The sequence below is a fragment of the Mesoplodon mirus genome (assembly GCF_964341445.2).
Source record: "Mesoplodon mirus genome assembly, chromosome: 18".
NCBI lineage: Eukaryota > Metazoa > Chordata > Mammalia > Artiodactyla > Ziphiidae > Mesoplodon > Mesoplodon mirus.
This window is the reverse complement of record NC_138994.1, coordinates 764,085-782,967: the sequence shown is the minus strand read 5'-3', so window position 1 is coordinate 782,967 and position 18,883 is coordinate 764,085. Positions and strand designations below refer to the sequence as shown.

At 48.8% G+C, this 18,883-nt stretch overlaps 2 protein-coding genes across 2 annotated transcripts in view; one reads left to right on the top strand and one right to left on the bottom strand.

The window, feature by feature from the left end:
* Nucleotides 1-18,883, bottom strand: part of COL1A1 (collagen type I alpha 1 chain) — a 239,087-nt gene that overhangs the window by 207,131 nt on the left and 13,073 nt on the right. The window lies entirely within an intron of this gene.
* Nucleotides 526-7,409, top strand: RSAD1 (radical S-adenosyl methionine domain containing 1). The gene is made up of 9 exons (XM_082602663.1): nt 526-821; nt 1,198-1,331; nt 1,448-1,652; nt 4,057-4,441; nt 4,608-4,670; nt 5,092-5,239; nt 5,451-5,505; nt 6,257-6,360; nt 6,496-7,409. Exons 1-9 carry the CDS (start codon nt 648-650, stop codon nt 6,611-6,613), a joined length of 1,386 nt encoding a protein of 461 aa, XP_082458789.1. The 5' UTR covers nt 526-647; the 3' UTR covers nt 6,614-7,409.

Below are 18,883 nucleotides of genomic sequence, written 5' to 3'. Positions count from 1 at the left end.
TGTCCGTCCCACATACAGCATCTCTGACTCCTCACAGCAGGTGCCTGGGGTTGGCCTGACCCAGGAGATGACAGCCACTCTCCTGGCCAAGCCCATTCCCCCTGGGATTTTCTGCTCTTGCAACATTCAGTCCAAGTGCCCTGTCCTACCCCACTGATTCCACATCCCTTGTAACAGACCCGCCTCGCGGCACGGAGCACACCGGCCTGGTATCCAGCAAGTGCTGAATTAAAATCGGTTGCCTGTTGTCTCTTGTTGGTTTACGTCCTGTCTCATGCACCTGTACTGTGCCCTGGTCTTATGCATGTGGATGTCCCCAGCGCCCAGCTCTGAACCAGGCACATAAAATATGAAGGAACCCATTGAACGAACTAAGAGTTCCTGGATTGATCCAGGAACTCGCCTTCGACGGGTGCCAAAAGCTGCGGAGCTCCCCGCACCCCTCCCGCCGCCAGAGAAAGGACGGCCGGGCGGCTGCGGTGAGCGCACCGGTGCCCAGCAGGTGGCGCTGCGGCCCGGAGCCCTGCCGGCGGCGCTCCGACACAGGGCGCGGCCACGCAGCCCCTTTCCTTCCGCCCGGGAGCTCCACCCGGCTCGGCTCTGCGCACACCGGACGCTTTGCCCTGGGTTCGTCTCGATCTCGGGTCATGGCCCGCGCACCGGGCAGCCCCGCCACAGCGGGCGGCACGGCGCTCCCCGGTGTTCGGGCCCGCGGCTGGGTGAAGGCCGCCAAGATGACCCAGAGGCGCCGCCTCGCGGAGGACGCGGGAGGACCTCGGGGTCCTACGCCCGGGAGCCAGCGCGCAGCGCTTTACGTCCACGTGAGTGGGGAGGGGAGGCGGAGGGCCGGAGGCGAGGAGGCGCTTGTCGCGCTGCGAGCCCACCTGCCGTCTTTCCCCGCTCCCAGACGAGGTCTGGGACCCTTTCCCCGGCAGGGAAATGTCTTGGTCCGGAGACCTGAAGTCTCTGGTCCTCACCGTCTCGTTGACCTTGACCAAGTGATTTCCCTTCGGAACCTCAATTTCCTCCTATTGAAGTGGGCTTACTAATCCCCTTGGGGAGTTGCGTGGCTTAGATGCGGTAGCCACTGTTGACTGACCTAGGAATGGCGATGGGGATGTGTGCGACTGAACCCTGGAAGTGGCCAGGGCAGCCCGGGGTCATCTCTCGTCCTGTTCACACGCCCCCTGCCCCCAGTGGCCCTACTGCGAGAAGCGCTGCAGTTACTGCACCTTCAACAAGTACATCCCCCGCGGCGTGGACGAGGCTGCCACGAGGCGCTGTCTGGTGACCGAGGCTCGGACGCTGCTGCAACTCAGTGGGGTGCAGCGGTGGGTACTGGGGGCTGTAGGCGGGGTCTTGGGAATTATGTGGCCGGTGCATAGGACAGGTGCAGGCATCCCGTAGGGCTCCCCCACGTGTCATCTTCTCCATTCTCTTTCCCTAGAGTGGAGTCTGTGTTCTTTGGTGGGGGTACCCCCAGTCTGGCCAGCCCCCACCCTGTGGCAGCTGTCCTGGAGGCAGTGGCCCAGGCAACTCACCTGCCTGCAGACTCTGAAGTCACATTGGAGGCCAACTCCACTTCGGCCCCAAGCTCCAGGCTGGCAGCATTCCGGGCAGCAGGAGTCAACAGGTTGTCCATTGGCCTCCAGGTAACCCATCTCACCCACCTCATCCTAGGGCATCCAGGATGTCTCTCCTGGGTGATCACGTTCATTCATTGGGCAAACATTTATTGAGCTCTTTCTGGGTGCCAGAAACCTGTAGGCACTAAAAAGTGTATGGTGACACTTGTAAGTACTTAATTGTCTGTTTCTGTGGTAGAGCACAAGCCCTGTGAGGCAGGGATTGTGTACGCCTTTGTGTTCATCACAGTGTTCCAAGCACTATGTGCCTGGCACATAGTAGATGCTTGAAAAAGATTTGTTACAGGATTGGAGACCCAGGAGGAGGCCGACAGGTGGTCAGATCACTGCAGCATGATAAAGTCTGCTTATAAAGGGGGTCTCTACAAAATGCTCTCAGAGTACAGCCTGAAGACCATCTCAGTCTGACAAGATCATAGAAACCTTCCTGAAGGACATGATGTTTGAGTGAGGAAGAGGAGTCCACCAGAGATGAGGGTGTGGGAGGAAAAGACACAGGATTTGGAAGAGCTTGCATGTTTTGGGGGACCTGTGAGCCATTCCTTGCGACTGGAGAGGCTGGGGACAAGGCTGCAAGCTAGGGCCCAGAAGTCTTCAGCACCATACTAGGAAGTTTGGGGTTTTGCTTAGTGGTGACAAGGGAGTCACTGAAGGTTTTTAAGTTGGGGGAGAAACATGTTCTTCGCAGGTTGGTCCGTGATATTTCCATAACCAGTATTGTCTCCCTCCTTCAAATACATGTACCATTTACCATAGAGTTTGGGGTCAAGGCTTTGTCCTGATGAGACATATTGAGAGGGACATGCTATTTCTGAGATACTCTGGCCCCACGTGCTTACATATCTTGAACCTAATTGTGAGGAAACACCTAAATTAAGAGACTTTGTGTGTGTATCGTAAGAACAGGTATCATGAGGTCGAAGTATCATCTTAACAGTTTTTTAGTGGACAGTACAGTATTGCTAACTATAAACACAGTGATGTACAGGAGAGCTCTAGGACTTATTAAGAGACATTTTAATTAATTTATTTATTTAGGCCTCGCCATGCAGCTTCCTTCCCTAAGAGGCATTTTTAAAAACAACTAGCCTGGGGACTTCCCTGGTGGTCCAGTGGGTAAGACTCCACACTCCCAGTGCACGGGTCCCGGGTTCAATCGCTGGTTGGGGAACTAGATCGTGCATGCATGCTGCAACTAAGAGTTCGTATGCCACAACTAAAGATCCCATGTGCCGCAACTAAGAACCGGCGCAGCCAAAATAAATAATTTAAAAAATAATAATAAAATAGAAAATGAAAACAACTAGCCTGTACTCTTCAAAAATGTCAGTGTCATAAAAGACAAAGGCAGGATGAGGATCTCAGCTAAAGGAAACTAAAGAGACAATGATAGCTGAATGCAATGTGTGACCCCTGATTGGATCCTGGATGGGGGTGGGAAGAGGAAATTACTACAGCAGACATTTAGGGACAATTGGCCAACTTTGAATAAGACTGTGACTTAGATAACGGGATTGTATCAGTGTTACATTTCCTGAACTCTATAATTAGATTGTGGTTGTGTAAGAGAATGTCCTTGTTCTTAGGAAATACACATTTAATTATTTAGGGGTACAGGAGTACAGTACTTAAGTTTTTTACATTTAAATAACCACATTGCAAGTGCTCACTAGCCTGTGGCCAATGGCTACCGTATTATACTAAAATGTTCTATATCTGCACTGACCAATATAGTAGCCACTGACCACATGCTAAGAAGCACTTAGAATGTGCTTATTTAAATTTAAGTAACTTAAAATTTAAATAGCCACGTGAGATTAGTATCTACTGTATTGGACAATGCAGATACAGAACGTTTCCATCATCGCAGATAGTTCTTTTAGACAGCCCTGGTCTATAACTTACACTCAAATGATTCAACATAATAATAATATATGTGTATATTTAGAGAGAGAGACAAAGCAAATGTGGCAAAATGTTAATTGGTGAATCTGGATGAAGGTGTTTGTTGGGCTTTTCTTGCAACTTTTCTATAGGTTCAAAATATTTCAAAATAAAAAGTAAAATCAAAAAAGGATGGTTGGCTTTGGAGTCAGTCCTAAATTCCAGGACGGACTTGGCCATTGTATGACTTTGGGCAAGCTGCTTAACATCTCTGAACTTGTTTTGTCATCTGTAAAATGGAGCTAATGTTGGAGGGTTATATGGATAAATTAGACACTGCCTAGAAATGCTATGCACGTAGTGACTCTTCAGTGAATGGTACTCCTGCTACTGGGTTGACCTTCCACCTTCCAGCCCCCTGCCATGTCCTGTGTTTTCCCCTGTGTCTGTGTCTGCAGTAAGGTCAGTCAGGTGTTTCTGTCTCCCTCTGAGCTGCAGGTGCTTACACCTGACCCTCTCTCTCCAGTCCCTAGATGACACTGAGCTCCAGCTGCTGGGGAGGACACACTCGGCCAGTGATGCTCTGCAGACGCTGGGGGAGGCCCGGCGCCACTTCCCGGGGCGTGTTTCTGTGGACCTGATGCTGGGGCTGCCGGCACAGCACGTGGGGCCGTGGCTTGGGCAGCTGCAGAAACTGCTGCGCCACTGTGATGACCATGTGTCCCTCTACCAGCTGTCCCTGGAGCGGGGCACCGCCCTCTTCACCCAGGTGCAGCAGGGCTCCCTTCCTGCCCCTGACCCCAAACTTGCCGCTGAGATGTACCAGGAGGGACGGGCAGTCCTTCGGGAGGCTGGCTTCCGCCAGTATGAGGTCTCCAACTTCGCCCGGAATGTAAGTCCTGTGGCTGAAGGTGGGGCGTGGGCAAGCTGAGGCGTGACCAGGCAGTTGTGGCTCTTTGGGGAGAAAGGTGCTTCCGAAGCCCGAGATGGTGGGACCTTCTAACCAGGTGCCCTTACCTGAGCAGAGACAGGCCCACCCGCTTCTCTCCGCACTGACTGTTCCCTCCCTTCCCACAGGGGCGCTTAGTACCCACAGCTGGACTTACTGGCAGTGCGGTCAGTACCTTGGCGTCGGACCTGGTGAGTCCCCTGTGAACCTTAGGTGGGATGACTCAGGAGAGCAGTGTCATGGCTGTGTGCTCTTGGGCCACTTATTAAGCTCTCCAAGCCTCTGTTTCCTCATTTGTAAAATGTGGCAAAAAATGCTATCTACTTTGTAGAGCTGTTAAGTATGTATTTTGAGGCACTTGGCATAGTGCCTGGCACTGTGGTTCTTGATCTTTAGTGGGCATCAGAATTATCTGGACTGCTTGTTAACACCCAACTGGGCCCCAACCAAATTCTAGAATTTCTGGAATTGGACAGGGACTCAGGATTGACATTTCTGGCATCTGAGATGCTGTTGGTCCAGGGGCCACATTTTGAGAACCACTGATTTAACATCTGGCAAGCACACAGTGTTAGCTGCTGTTAAAGTGGGGGTGGTTGTTGATGTTGTCAGGAGCCCATGGGCGATTTATACCCCAGGGGGCTGGGGGCCACACCCGAGAGGCTCGGATCCAGACCCTGGAGCCTGACAACTGGATGAAGGAGGTGATGCTGTTCGGTCACGGCACCCGGAGGCGCATCCCCCTGGGCGAGCTGGCGCTGTGAGCACCCGAGGGCTCTTCCCTCGGGCTTCCCCTCTACCCCAAAAACCACCTACCCGCACACCTTTGTTTCCCACCTTGCCGTGCCCCCTCCCCGCCCCATACTGCGTGATCCCCATAAACCCCCCATACGCACATCCCAGCATAGGGTGTGAAGAATGGGAGAAGCACAAGTCTGCTCTCCAAGACCCCTTATTGGTTTTTCTTTCAGTCTGGAGGAAGTTTTGGCCATGGGACTACGCACAGACGTGGGGATCACTCACCAGGTGAGAGGTCAGAGGTCAAGGGGTCTGGCACGCTGCTTTCTCCTCCTAGGCCTCGCAGAATCACTCTGTCTCACTCACTTCTACGCACACACGCACACACACATACACACACACACACACACACACCCCTCCCATTCCTCTGGGACTGGCAGCTAGAGGTAGGGCCTTGCTCCAGCAGAGGCCTGATGGGCAGGAGTGATGAACAGCATAGGGCAATGGTGAGAACCCTAGACGAGGGCTGCAGAGAGACCCGGGCTCTGGTCCCCATCTACTGCAACCTTAAGCACACATCCTTTCACCTCTGAATTTCAACTTTCTCAGTCATCTAAGGGAATAGACTAGATTAAGAGTTTTCAAATATTCTTAAAGCAGCGCTAAAAGCTCAGATAGGAAGTGCAGTAGATAAAGATCAGTCAAGCTCAGAACTGCTCTGGATGAAGTCAGAGCCATAGAGCTCTGGCCGGGGCTGACCGTACTCTGACCAGAGCAGGGAGAGGGGAGGAGCAAAGGGAGACCTGGCTTGGCTGGGAGCTGGGTTTGGCCTGAACATGGAATAGGACTGGAGGTGCCCACCTCCCTGCTGGTCCATTGGCCTGGTCCTGGTGTGCATGACAGTCAGTTTCTGAGATCCCTGTGTTGGATTGGACCCACCCCTCATCCCTCACTGCACCCCCAGACAGGTGGCCTAGAATAGCCCCGCCAGCTCCCCACCTTGTGGTCCCTGCATCTCTGCCCCTTCTGGTCTCTCCGGCACTGGCAGCAGTTTGAGCCCCAGCTGACCTTGTGGGACCTGTTTGTAGCCAACAAGGAGGCGCAGGAGCTGCTGGAACAGGGCCTCTTGCTGCTGGATCGCAGGTGTGTTGAGTGGGGGCAGGTGAGGAAGACGGACAAGGAGGGGCCTGTGGGTGCCAGGGCCTTGGCACTGGTGGAGGGTGATGATTGAAACTGGTAAGAGGGCACAGTCACAGCCAGGCCTCTTTGTTTTTCCAGGGGTCTTCGGTGTTCCCGGGAGGGGCTGGCTGTGCTGGACTCCATGTTGCCGACCCTTCTATCTCGGCTCCAAGAGGCCTGGCAACAGAGAACTCCCTCCCCTGTGCCAGGAGGATAAGCACGTGTTCCTGTGTCCCAGTGACACTGCCATCTCCACTGGCAGGTGCTGTCCCGGCTCTGGTCACTGCCCAGCCCTGGCATCCCCAGGGGAATGGCTACAGTGAGGCAGATGGGAGGACATTTCTGGTCTGGGAACTGGCATCAAGTGTACCCACCACTGCCAGAGAAGGAGTAATGGTTTCTATGGGTGCCTCTCATCAGTAGACTCTAAACAAATCCTGGCTGGCAAGAGATGCTGAGAAATAGAGCTCTCAGGCTTCCTGCTCCTACAGTACAGGACAGGACATGTATGCCCAGCACAGCAGCCTGCTGGACTCTGAGAACAGTGGGAAAGATCAGAGCAAGCCTTGCCTCTTCTCTTTCGGCAGCCAGGATATGTTTGGACGTCAGGAGCCTCACAGTACTTCCAGAGTGCCCCCCAGTCCCCTCCCCACTGCAGCCTTTTCCCTTGAGAGAGTGAAGGTGGGGGGAGCTAAGAGGGAAAGGAGAGGGGAGAATTCAGGAAAGATCAGAGCCTGGTAATTCTCCCCTGGCCTTAATAAACCCACCTGGAGCCTGCCTTGGCTGTGGTCTTATCCTTTGTCTGGGCTTTTTCCTGGAGTGTGGGATCCTGATTTGGGGGCTTGAGCCTTAGTCTAGGGCTGAGATTCCCTCCTGACAGTCATTTGCCCAGTGATCTTAGCATTCATCAATGATCCTTGCCTAAATCAATGATTAGATTGGGGGTTGCAAGATGTTAACTTCTGACTCTGTCATTCCATCTATGTTCATCAACTGGCATGCATCGATTAAAAAAAGAGCTTTTGGGGCTTCCCTGGTGGCACAGTGGTTGAGAGTCCGCCTGCCGATGCAGGGGACACGGGTTCGTGCCCCGGTCCGGGAGGATCCCACATGCCGCGGAGCGGCTGGGCCCGTGAGCCATGGCCGCTGAGCCTGCGCGTCCGGAGCCTGTGCTCCGCAACGGGAGAGGCCACGACAGTGAGAGGCCCGCGTACCGCAAAAAAAAAAAAAAAAAAAAAAGAGCTTCCCCTTTTTTTTAAGGACTGATACCCTTAACCTATAAATTCTATGCAGGGTTTGGGGGGCGGTGGGGAGGGAGGCATTTTCCTGTGAAGAGGCTCCATAACTTATCAAAGGGTGCCCTGATGTCAGAGGTAATTTAGTACCCTTGCAAATCAGGGCATGCTAAGCTCAGTCTCTAGCTGGGTGACTAAGGGTAGGGTTCCCCCCACCCCTCAGAGGTGAGCACGTGCATTTCCCATGTGCCTGGTGGGTGTGAATATCAGCCCTTCTTTGACCTGTGGTAACATGGTAAGTGTTAACTCCCTCTCCTTTATTTATGAAATATTCAGCAAGCGCTAATAGTGTGCCAGGCTCTGAGCGGCATGCAGAGAGGAATAAGGCCTGTCCCAGCCCTCGAGGAACTCGGCCACCATGTTGACAGATGTGTGAAGAGATACACTCCAGGGTTATCAGTGAAGGTGTGTAGATGGGCTGTGGAAGCCTGCAGTGCATTTGGTTCTGAGGGGCCGGGAGCAGGAAAGGGGAAATGCTTTTTTCTTACTACCTCCTTTGGCCCCGGCGCAGCTTGCAGGGTGACCTGTGCTGCCTGGGGAGCTTCTTCTCGAGCCTTCCCCTGATCTTGATATTCAAGATGTGAGCACGGGGCCAGAGCAGGTGCGCCATCAGATAACCTGGGCCCACTCAGGTTTCTCCCAGCTGTCAAGGCTCGTGCCACCTGAGATGCCTGGGCCCTCCCTGCTGGGGCACCACACGAGGCCTGTGCAGAGGGGCTGGATGGGAGCCAGGGGGGATGGCACAGGTCACCTTCTGTGACTCAGCCCCCCACCCTCACCAGGTGAATCAGAGTCTCTGGAAGGTGGAGCCCAGGAATCTAGTTTTTAAATGTTTCCTAAGTAGCTCTAGTGACCAGGCCGGTTTGAGAAGCCCCGTCATCTTCCATCCTGAGAGGCTGGGATCAGGAGAAAAAAGGGGAACAAGGCTAATTCCAACCTGACCAAGTGGGGTGAGGTCCTTCCCTCCGCGTCCAGACCTTCCTGGGCTCATCCATCAAAGGGGTTCTCCTCCTCCATATGGAGACTTCTGTTGTCATCTTTTCACCTGTCCTGTTGAAAAGCATACGGACACAAATGAGAGCGGTGAACAAGCTGCTCTGATGATGAGGTGATGAGAGGACTTGGGGAAATGTAATGTATGTGAGTGTGTGGTTACAGCTTGAAGGCCCAAACCTTCCCCACCTAGAGTGCTGACAATTTTAGGGCTGACGACTGAGCAGCGCCCCCCATGCCCAATCAAATAGAGTAAAGTAAGCAGGACAGCTATTTTTATTAATTAATTTATTTATTTTTGCTGGGTTGGGTCTTCGTTTCTGTGCGAGGGCTTTCTCTAGTTGTGGCAAGCGGGGGCCACTCTTCATCGCAGTGCGCGGGCCTCTCACTATCGCGGCCTCTCCCGTTGCGGAGCACAGGCTCCGGACGCGCAGGCTCAGCGGCCATGGCTCACGGGCCCAGGTGCTCCGCGGCATGTGGGATCTTCCCAGACCAGGGCTCGAACCCATGTGCCCTGCATTGGCAGGCAGACTCTCAACCACTGCACCACCAGGGAAGCCCAGGACAGCTATTTTAATTTGCATTTATGTATGCAGACATTCAAAGAGGCCCTCTAACTTGACTCAAGTCATATAAGTAGTAAGTAAGAGAACTGGCGTAATACTTCTGGACATCTAGAACTTTCTGTCACACTGTTGTTTTATTCTTACCGTGGGTCAGGTTGACTGACCTGTCTCTTAAATTAAGCAAAATCCGGACCTCTGGTCCCTCTGCCTCAGGCTTGAAGCTGCCATCTCTGCCTGGTGCTTGGTCTCGGTGTCTGTATTTTCCCTCCTGGAGAACCCACATGTCCCATCTCCATGAGACCATCCACTTCCTGGGAAAGAACTGCATTCTGCAAAGAAAGGACTTTAAGTAACAGGATTGCTATAAACTGAATGTTTGTGTTCCCCCCAGAATTCGTATGTGGAAACTGCATCCCTAGGGGGATGGTATTCAGAGGTGGGGCCTTTGGGAGGTGATTAGGTCATGAAGATGGAGCCCTCATGAATGGGATTAGTGCGCTTATGAAAGAGACCCCAGAGAACTCCCTGGCCCCATCTCCCGTGTGAGGACACAGAGGGAAGACAGACAGCTACGAACCAGGAATCAGGCCCTCACCAGACACCAAATCTCCTGGCACCTTGATCTTGGACTTCCCAGCCTTCAGAACTGTGAGAAATAAATGTTGGTTGTTTAAGCTACGCAGGCTATCATATTTTTTTTATAGCAGCCTGAATGGACTAAGACAAGGATGAAATAACTTATGTGGTAGCTTGTTTTATTGTCCAAAATGTTTACCCTTATATATCCCTGCCTGTTGAACCTGGGAAGGGCCATAAGACTTGCCCAGCACAGACTGTAAGAGCCAGTGGGTGGTCCACCATCTCCTTCCTCCACCACAGAGACCTGCAGGGTTCAAATAGAGGCTCTTCCGTCCACCTGGGTCCTAGAGTGAAGAAGTTGTTCGGCAGAGGAGCGGCCGACCACTAGAGACAGGAGCGGGAGTGGGACGGCAACACTCACTGCTGTAAGCCAGTAGATTTGGGGTTGTTTGTTACTGCAACAATATAACTGAGACTAAACTGCTTGGTCCAGTTTGTAACCCCACCATTCACAGATTAACTTCTTTTAGATCTTGGTCTGTATCGTAGCAGGAATTCTCACATGCAGATGAGCATCTTTAGATAGATACTCTTACAAAAAGGGGAAAATACACATCTTGCTTTGGAGCCTTCTTATTCTGCCTCAGATGCGGTGGGCATTTTTTCATGTCAAATTTGTATCTACATCCTATTTTTTTAGTGTAGCTTCCTAGTGTACCACTGCATGGTGATCCCGAAATTTAGTTTACCAATTCCTTTTTGGTGAAACAGAGGGTTTACTTTTTTATTTTTATAAACGCTGTAATGAACATCTTATGTAAATGTTTTTATTGCACTGGCTTGATCATTTCCTTAGGTTTAGGCTAAATCCCAAGGCATGGGGTTGCTGACTGAGGAGACACGCCTCCTTCGTTTGGATACACTGTGCCAAACTGCCCTCCAGGAGGCCTGGCAGTTCCTGCCCTTGCCAGCCCGCTGGTCATCAATAGCAAGCATGATCAATTTTTCCAAGTGATTCCATCTGGAGAACACTCTTTTTTTAAAAATAGATTTATTTATTTATTTATTTTTGGCTGCGTTGGGTCTTCATTGCTGCCCACGGGCTTTCTCTAGTTGCAGCGAGCAGGGTCTGCTCTTCATTGCGATGCGCGGGCTTCTCATTGCGGTGGCCTCTCTTGTTGCAGAGCACGGGCTCCAGGCGCGCGGGCTTCAATAGTTGTGGCGCGTGGGCTCAGTAGTTGTGGCTCGTGGGCTCTAGAGCACAGGCTAAGTAGTTGTGGCACACGGGCTTAGTTGCTCCGCGGCATGTGGGATCTTCCCAGACCAGGGCTTGAACCCGTGTCCCCTGCATTGACAGGCAGATTCTTTTTTTTTTTTTTTTTTTTTTTTTGCGGTACACAGGCCTCTCACTGTTGTGGCCTCTCCCGTTGCGGAGCACAGGCTCCGGACGCGCAGGCTCAGCGGCCATGGCTCACGGGCCCAGCCGCTCCACGGCATGTGGGATCTTCCCGGACCGGGGGACGAACCCGTGTCCCCCGCATCGGCAGGCGGACGACTCTCAACCATTGCGCCACCGGAGAAGCCCGGCAGGCAGATTCTTAACCACTGCACCACCAGGGAAGCCCTGGAGAACACTTTTAACCCTCACTTTATTATCAGCTAGCGTACTGACTCCCTGACTTGGGCAACGATTTTGGTCCACCTGATTACTCTTGAGTCAGAGAACAGAGGGGATGCAGCCTCTGGGGCCACCCAGGTAGAAGATCCAGCTGGGACTGTGCCCATGTGTTCAGATTGCCTCTGAACTCTTCTCATCCAGACCCTGCTTCTGGGAGAATCCATATCTTCTCCCTCCTCTTTTCCTCTTCCTGCTTTCTCTTCTTTTCCATGAGGGGATTTCTAAAGCCAATTTTAAAAATTATACGAAGAACATTATAGAAACATTAGGCAGAATTCTAAGTGAAAAAGGAAAAAAAAATCTACAATTAGTGACCCCAGCAAATTCAATTGTTTGTGCTCCCTTCCAGTCCTCCTCCAAATGCATGCAAGACTTTTGCCCAGTTGTGCTCCTGACACATCTAATTTTGCATTCTGCTCCTTTTTCTTCTCAGTCTGTCATAAGCATTTTTCCATGTTGTTACATGGTCATCATCTTTCTCATTTTAATTGTTGCACAATGTTCCAATGGGTGAATAATAGGTATTACCCTAATGTAAGGCACTTAAGTGATTCACCGTTTTTGTCTATTGTAAATCATGCTGTAGTGCATGTTTTTATGGATATAGGTTCTTCCTTCATTTGAATTATTTCCTCAGGTCAATCCCCAAGAGTGAGATGGTTGGGTCAAAGGGTATGGATGCTTTGATGATTCGTGGTGAGACTTGTTATATTGTTTTCCAAGGGGCTTTTCCTTTTTTTTTTTTTTTTAATTTTCCTGCTCAAAAAATAATAATGCTCTTTTTCAACCATATAGATGAAAGCAAAGCTTCTAGTATCCAGGAATTACCACTACGACATTTGGTCAGCCATCCCTCCAGACATCTCTTGATGCATAGATATACATATCTATGTAGAAATAAAATAATCTTTCACAAAAGGGATCATACTCATGTGCCAGTTTTGCAACCTGTTTTTTTTTGTTTTTTTTTTAACTCAAAAACATGTCCTGGGTTTTTCTAATTGGTTCTGCCACCACCAGTGCCTATGTGATAGCATAATGTAGTACGGTAATAGCTGTCAGCCAGGCATGGTGCCAAGCATTTTATCTGCATTAATTCATTTAAGCACCGCAACAACTCAATAAGTTCTCTTATTATCATGCCCACTTTACAGAGAAATTGACTGCCCCAGGTCACGTAGATAGGAGGTGATGGGGCTCATACTCAAGCTGAATTCACTGAGGCTCCAAAACAGTTGCTTATATAAATAATACATCAATACATTCTTAATGTAAAAAGTAATAATAATAAATGTAAGCAATACCATAGCATAGTCCCTTTTACACTTCCACATAGGTTTGATGTGTGTATCGGTTAAGTTTAGGTTCAACTGCACATGACAGAAACTCAAAGTAACATAAGCTTAAACAAATAAATGTATTTGTCTTCCGCATAAAACAAGTCCAGACAAAGCACTTCAGGGCTAGCATAGTGGACCCATGGTCATTGGTCATGAAGAACACAGGCTTTGTGCTCAGTATCCTCATTTCATAGCATCCATCCCTAAGATCTCCACATGGTCTAATATAGTCCCTGGAGCTCCAGCCATCATGTCTGCATTCCAGGTAATAAGCATGTTGCTGCTTCCTTACCATTCCTAATAATAGAAGGGCTAGGTTAATAAAAAAGGGTGAGACTAGATATTGAGGCAATCAGAAAACAACTTCCCAATCGTTTTCTTTCTTTCTTTTTTTTGTTTTTTGGCCATGCTGTGCAGCTTTCAGGATCTTAGTTCCCCGACCAGGGATCAAACCCGAGCCCCCTTCATTGGGAGTGCGGAGTTGTAACCACTGGACTACCAGGGAAGTCCCCCCAATCCATTCCTATGAATTTACACATATGGGTACATATATAAAAATATAGTTTAAAAAATAATGTAATGTGTTAACGGTACCTTGTTTCGATTTACATTTTAAAGTTTACCAACCGAATCAAATGTTCTCCATTAAATATTTGTTTACTAACTATTGTGTTCTGTGCACATTTAAGCTCTTTGCTTATTTTCATTTAGCCAATTGCTTATTGAGCCTTAATGACTTCCTGATCCAGTTAAATGAATCGTTTACATAGATAAATAATTACAAGTATGTTAACTGTCTTATTCACTCCAAGTATTGCTGCCAGTATGCTGTCCTTTTTATCTTTCATAGATTTTTATTTTTTCGGAAGTGAGTTTTCTAGAAATCTCAAATATTTATATTTTGAGTCCATCTTTTGCCCTGTGACTTTTTCTGTCAGTTCCGGGCTCCAGAAATACGGTCAACTTTCAAGTTGGCTTTCTCCTCCCAGGAGAGGCAGTCTATTGTTGACGGCTGTGTCCACCTGGGACCAAATCTCTGCTCTGCTGCTTCCCACCTGTAGGACTTCCCTGACCTGAGACGGGATTTTCTCGACTGTTTAGTGAAAGGGTTGGACCAGCCCCAGGTTCTCAAACCTGGCTCTGCGTCAGAAGTACCAGAGGTTCCATGAAATGTGCATTCCTGGGCCCCCCTAAGATCTATAGAATCCAAATCTCTGTATCCAGGGATCTGTATTTTTAAACGCTCTCCAGTGAGCCTGATGCTCAGACGTATTTCAGAAACTCTGGACCAGCCAGTGTCAGAGTTGCGTCCTGTGCTGGGCTCCCTGAGTAGTGAACGAGGGACGGCAGCAGCCCTCGGCCACCGTGTCTGTCGAAACCACTTGGCCCCGCCTCTTCCTCTTGGGTCACAGAGATTTCACGTCCAGCCTGAGCAGTAGCCCCTTCTTCCTACTTCCTCGGGGGTGGGGGGTGAGGTTAGGCGGCGTCAGGCTCCTGGGGTGTGGCCTGAGGGGCTGCTACAGCAATGCCTCCATGAGGGACCAGTATCATTACTAGCTGGTAGCCTTATTTAAGTCACTCACCCTGTGTGTCCATTTCCTCACCTCTGAAAGCAGGCACCATGCCTTCCTCAGGGTTTCTGTAGGGTTGGAGATGATGGATGGATGGATGGATGGAAGAGCCTAGTGCAGTTCCTGGCACAAAGTGCACTTTTGACAAAGTGGTAGTTATTACTATTCGTGTTTCAATCGTGATTTTACAGTTTCCTGGGCATGCTAGCCCTAAGGAAGGAGGTTCCAAGCAAGGATTCCTGGTTCCTGACAAGACAGAAAGAGACCTGGCATTTCTTTGTCATGCTGAAACTTGTCAGTAGGTAGCCTTGGGTTTCTGGAAAATTCCCCCCCTGGCCCAGTGTAGAACTTGCTACCTTTCAGGTGGGTGTGGGCCACAGGACAGCCTCCAGGCAGTGGCGCCCATAGTAGGAGGAATGTCCCTCACTAGGTGACTCCTCAGACCAGTGCTCCTTGCCCTCTCCCAGCAGGTTAGAGTGGAATGGCCCCATTCCTCAGGTGGCTGACCTATGCAGGTGGGGCTGCCCCTACCTGCCTCCAAGACCCTGACACCGGGAGACACTCCCACCAGAGTGCGCCTTTCCTTTGCCCCTACCTCTGGGTTAGGTCTCTCCTGGTGCCCATTGCGCCTCATCCTCTCCAAGACCTTGGGCCTCCTTACCTCCATTCCTGCTGTCCCTGACTCAGCTGGGGGCTTCCCCTTGCCCTTGAACCTGACCAACTTACACAGGCCTCACTTTCTTGGCTGACCTTTCTTATTTTGATTAGGACCGAAGTGAGAGGCCAGATCCCGTCTGAGGCCTTGGCAGCCATGATGGGAGACGAGGTGGGCAGGGCCTTGGCTCACAGAGGCTGCTTTACATCACTGGGGAAGCTGCCACTGTTCCCCGCTGGCCTTAGTATCCCACGCCCCCAACCCTGTACTGACCCTTCAGGTGAATTCATGAGCAATAAAAGGTGAGCTATGAAAACTGCCAGGCAGGCTGTCCTAATCTTGAATAAGGTCTGAAGGTCCAGGGACAATGTGAGGATCCTACTCCTTAAACTGAGTTTGAGCGCAGGAGTGGCGAATGATTCCCGCCCGGGTCCCGGAGTGTGAGCGCTTGTGTTCAGCCCTGCCGCTTGTTAGCTGCTTAATCCTGAGCAAGGTGCTTCCCCTTGCTGTACCCCAGTGTCCTCAACTGTAAAATGGGGTGCTCCACCTCGCATGGTTGTTGTAAACTTTCAAGAACTCAGGACACATAGCTATAACAACCAGAGAAAATATATAAATTAGATTTCATCAAAATTTAAAAATCTGGTGTGTCAAAGGACACTATCAAGAAAGTGAAAAAAAAGAAAAAAAATGAAAAGAAAACCACAGAATGGGAGAAAATATTTGCAAATTGTATATCTGAAAAGGGTCTAATATCCAGAATATATAAAGAACTCCTACAACTCAACAACCAAAAGAAAAACAACCCAGTTAAAAAAATGGACAAAGGATTTGAACAGACATTTCTCCAAAGGAGATATACAAATGGACAAAAAGCACATGAAAAGCTGCTCAACATTATTAGCCACTAAGGAACTGCAAATCAAAATTGCAATGAGATACCAATTCACACCCACTAAGGTAGTTATAATTTTAAAAAAGGAAAATAAGTGTTGCCAAGTACATGGAAAAATTGGAACCCTCACACGCTGCTGGTGGGAATGCTAAATGATGCAGCTGCTGTGGAAGACAGTCTGGCAGTTCCTCCAAGAGTTAAATATAGAATTACTATGTGACCCGACAATCCTACTCCTAGATAAGTACCCAAGAGAGTTAAAAAACATATGTCCACACAAAAACTTATATACAAATAAATGTTCATAGCAGCATTATTCACAAGAGTCACAATGTGGAAACAACTCAAATGCTCATCAACTGATAAATGGATAAATAAAGCATGGTATATTAATACAGCAAAATATTACAATACAGCAATAAAAAGAGATGAAATACCGATATGTGCTATGTGGATTTAACCTTGAAAACATTATGCTACAGCCACGAAAGGCCACATATTGTATGATTTCCTGTTTGTGAAGTGTCCAGGACAGGCAAACCCATAGAGACAGAAAATAGAGTAGTATTTGCCAGGGGCTGAAGGCAGAAGGGAGTGGGGAGTGACTTGATGGATACAGGTTTCTTTTTGGGGTGATGGAAATGTTCTGGAACGAGACGGTGGTGGTGACACAACCTTGTGAATATAGTAAAAACCACTGAATTGTACACTTTAAAGGGTAAATTTTATGTTATATAAAATTTTATGTGAATTATATCTCAATTTTAAAAAACAGAAATCAGTATGCATAAAGTGCTTAGAAGGCTGCCCAGTCCATGATAAACCCCCAGTAAGGTTAGTTGCCATTTAAACTCCACAGGTCTTATGGGTTGGTCCACATAGGCAAAAGGAAAAAAGTCCTGAAAGGCATGTTAGAGATATATTCACATTCTTAATATACATTAAAGCATTTTGGCATGCAGTTTCTTCTTTCACTTTTCATACTCAGTGTTGATTTTATACACTTTATACAAATATAATAATACATATATAATAAATATAAGCATTTATTTGTTGTTTTAAATTTTTATTTCATAATCACTTTATATATTTTTAAGATATGAAATGAATTTTTAAAGCTCAAACTTCTTTTGTTTTTGAAGCCTCAATTGGGTTGTAAATCCAGGCTACTATGTGGCTAAGCTAATCTGCTCAAAGCCAATCCTGTGATGGAGCAGGGTGCTTATTGACCTTGGGCTTGAAAGGTCTGAGACTGAAGCTTAGCTCTGTTGCTTACAAGCTATGTGACCTGGAACAAGACTAAGGTTGACAGATTTAGCAAATAAAAATACACCCAGTTATATTTGAATTTCAGATAAAACAATGAATAAGTTTTGAATGAATAAGTTCATAACAATGAAATATTGCATGGAACATAGTTATACTAAAAAACTATTTGTTTTATCTGAAATTCAAATTTAATCGGGCATTTTGTATTTTATCTGGTAACCCTAGATACAACCCTTAACTTCTGTGAAAGAAAAGAGTTTTTGAGTGGAATCATCTTTAATTCTCACAACTCCAGAAGTTAAGAGACCTGGCCCAAGGTCACCCAGCTGGAAAATTATTGAGCAGGGGTTCTAACTTGGGTGTGTCAAGTTTGGCATGCTCCACTAAAATGGAGCTCAGGATAAGCGGTACTCTACTTACTGAAAACATGGGAGTCCTGAGCTAACTTGGTAACCACAGAAGCTTTCATTGACTGAGAAGAACTATTGAAAAAGAGTTGGAGTATCAGATTTGAAAGTGTTTATATGACTCTGTCTATATTCATTTCCTATTGTTGCCATAACAAATTACCACAAACTTAGTGGCTTCAAATAACACAAATTTATTATAGTTCTGGAGGTCAGGAGTCTGAAATGGCTAAAATCAGGTGTGAGCAGAGCTGTGTTCCTCTGGGGGCTCTAGGACAGAATCGGTTCCTTGTCTTTTCCAGCTCCTAAAGGCTGCGGCCTTTCTTGGCTCATGGCCGTGTCACTTCGACCTCTGCTTCCATCATCACATCTCCTCTGACTCTGACCCTCCTGCCTCCCTCTTAGAAGGACCCTCGTGATTTCATTGGGACTATCTGGATAATTCACGATAATCTCCCCATCTCAAAATCCTTAATCACATCTGCAAAGTCCTTTTTGCCTTGTAACGTGACAAATTCCCAGCTTCTGGCGATAAGGGTGTGGACATCTTTGGGGAGCCATTATTCTGCTCACTGCACTGTCTAAGAGAGAAATTATCTAGTGGGTTTGAGGGTTGTGGGCCTGAACTAGAACCCCTTTCATCTGTACAGTTTTCAGAGTACTTATACACTTTTTTTTTTTTTCTCACAGTAATCCTGGGAAGTCAATGAAGACAGTGTTGAACCCCTTCTGCAAGGGAGTGGATGAGACTCAGAGGGGGAGGCATAGGGCCTGGGTTGCACAGCTTGAAAGAAACTCGGGCCCAGGGCTTTTAATTCAGCCTCCTCCCGCCTCATCCTCCAGCAGCCCCAGTTCTAGGCCATGGGCCACTAGAACAGTGTCCTCACTGGTGGAATGGGGCAATTCTGCAGGTACCCCCACAATCTAGAGGATGAAGGCCCCAAGGTGAGCCGTTCCCTGGGCCCGGATCCTGTCCCTAGCAAGCAGCCTTCTCCTGATCAGGACAAGGAGAAAGGATGGGGGCTTGGGCAGAGAACCTTCCTTTTGGTGGAGAGCCTCAACCCAGAACCCCAGAACTCAATGTCCACCCATCTCAGACACGTCCTTAACAGCAGCCCAAGCAGATGGTCCCAGGGCCTGCGATGAGACTCCCGCACGAGGAGGGAGCTCTGATTCTTAGGTAAGTCGTGCTGCAAACCTCCCAGGGATGTGTCACTGTGGTTTACGATTTTGCCTTTG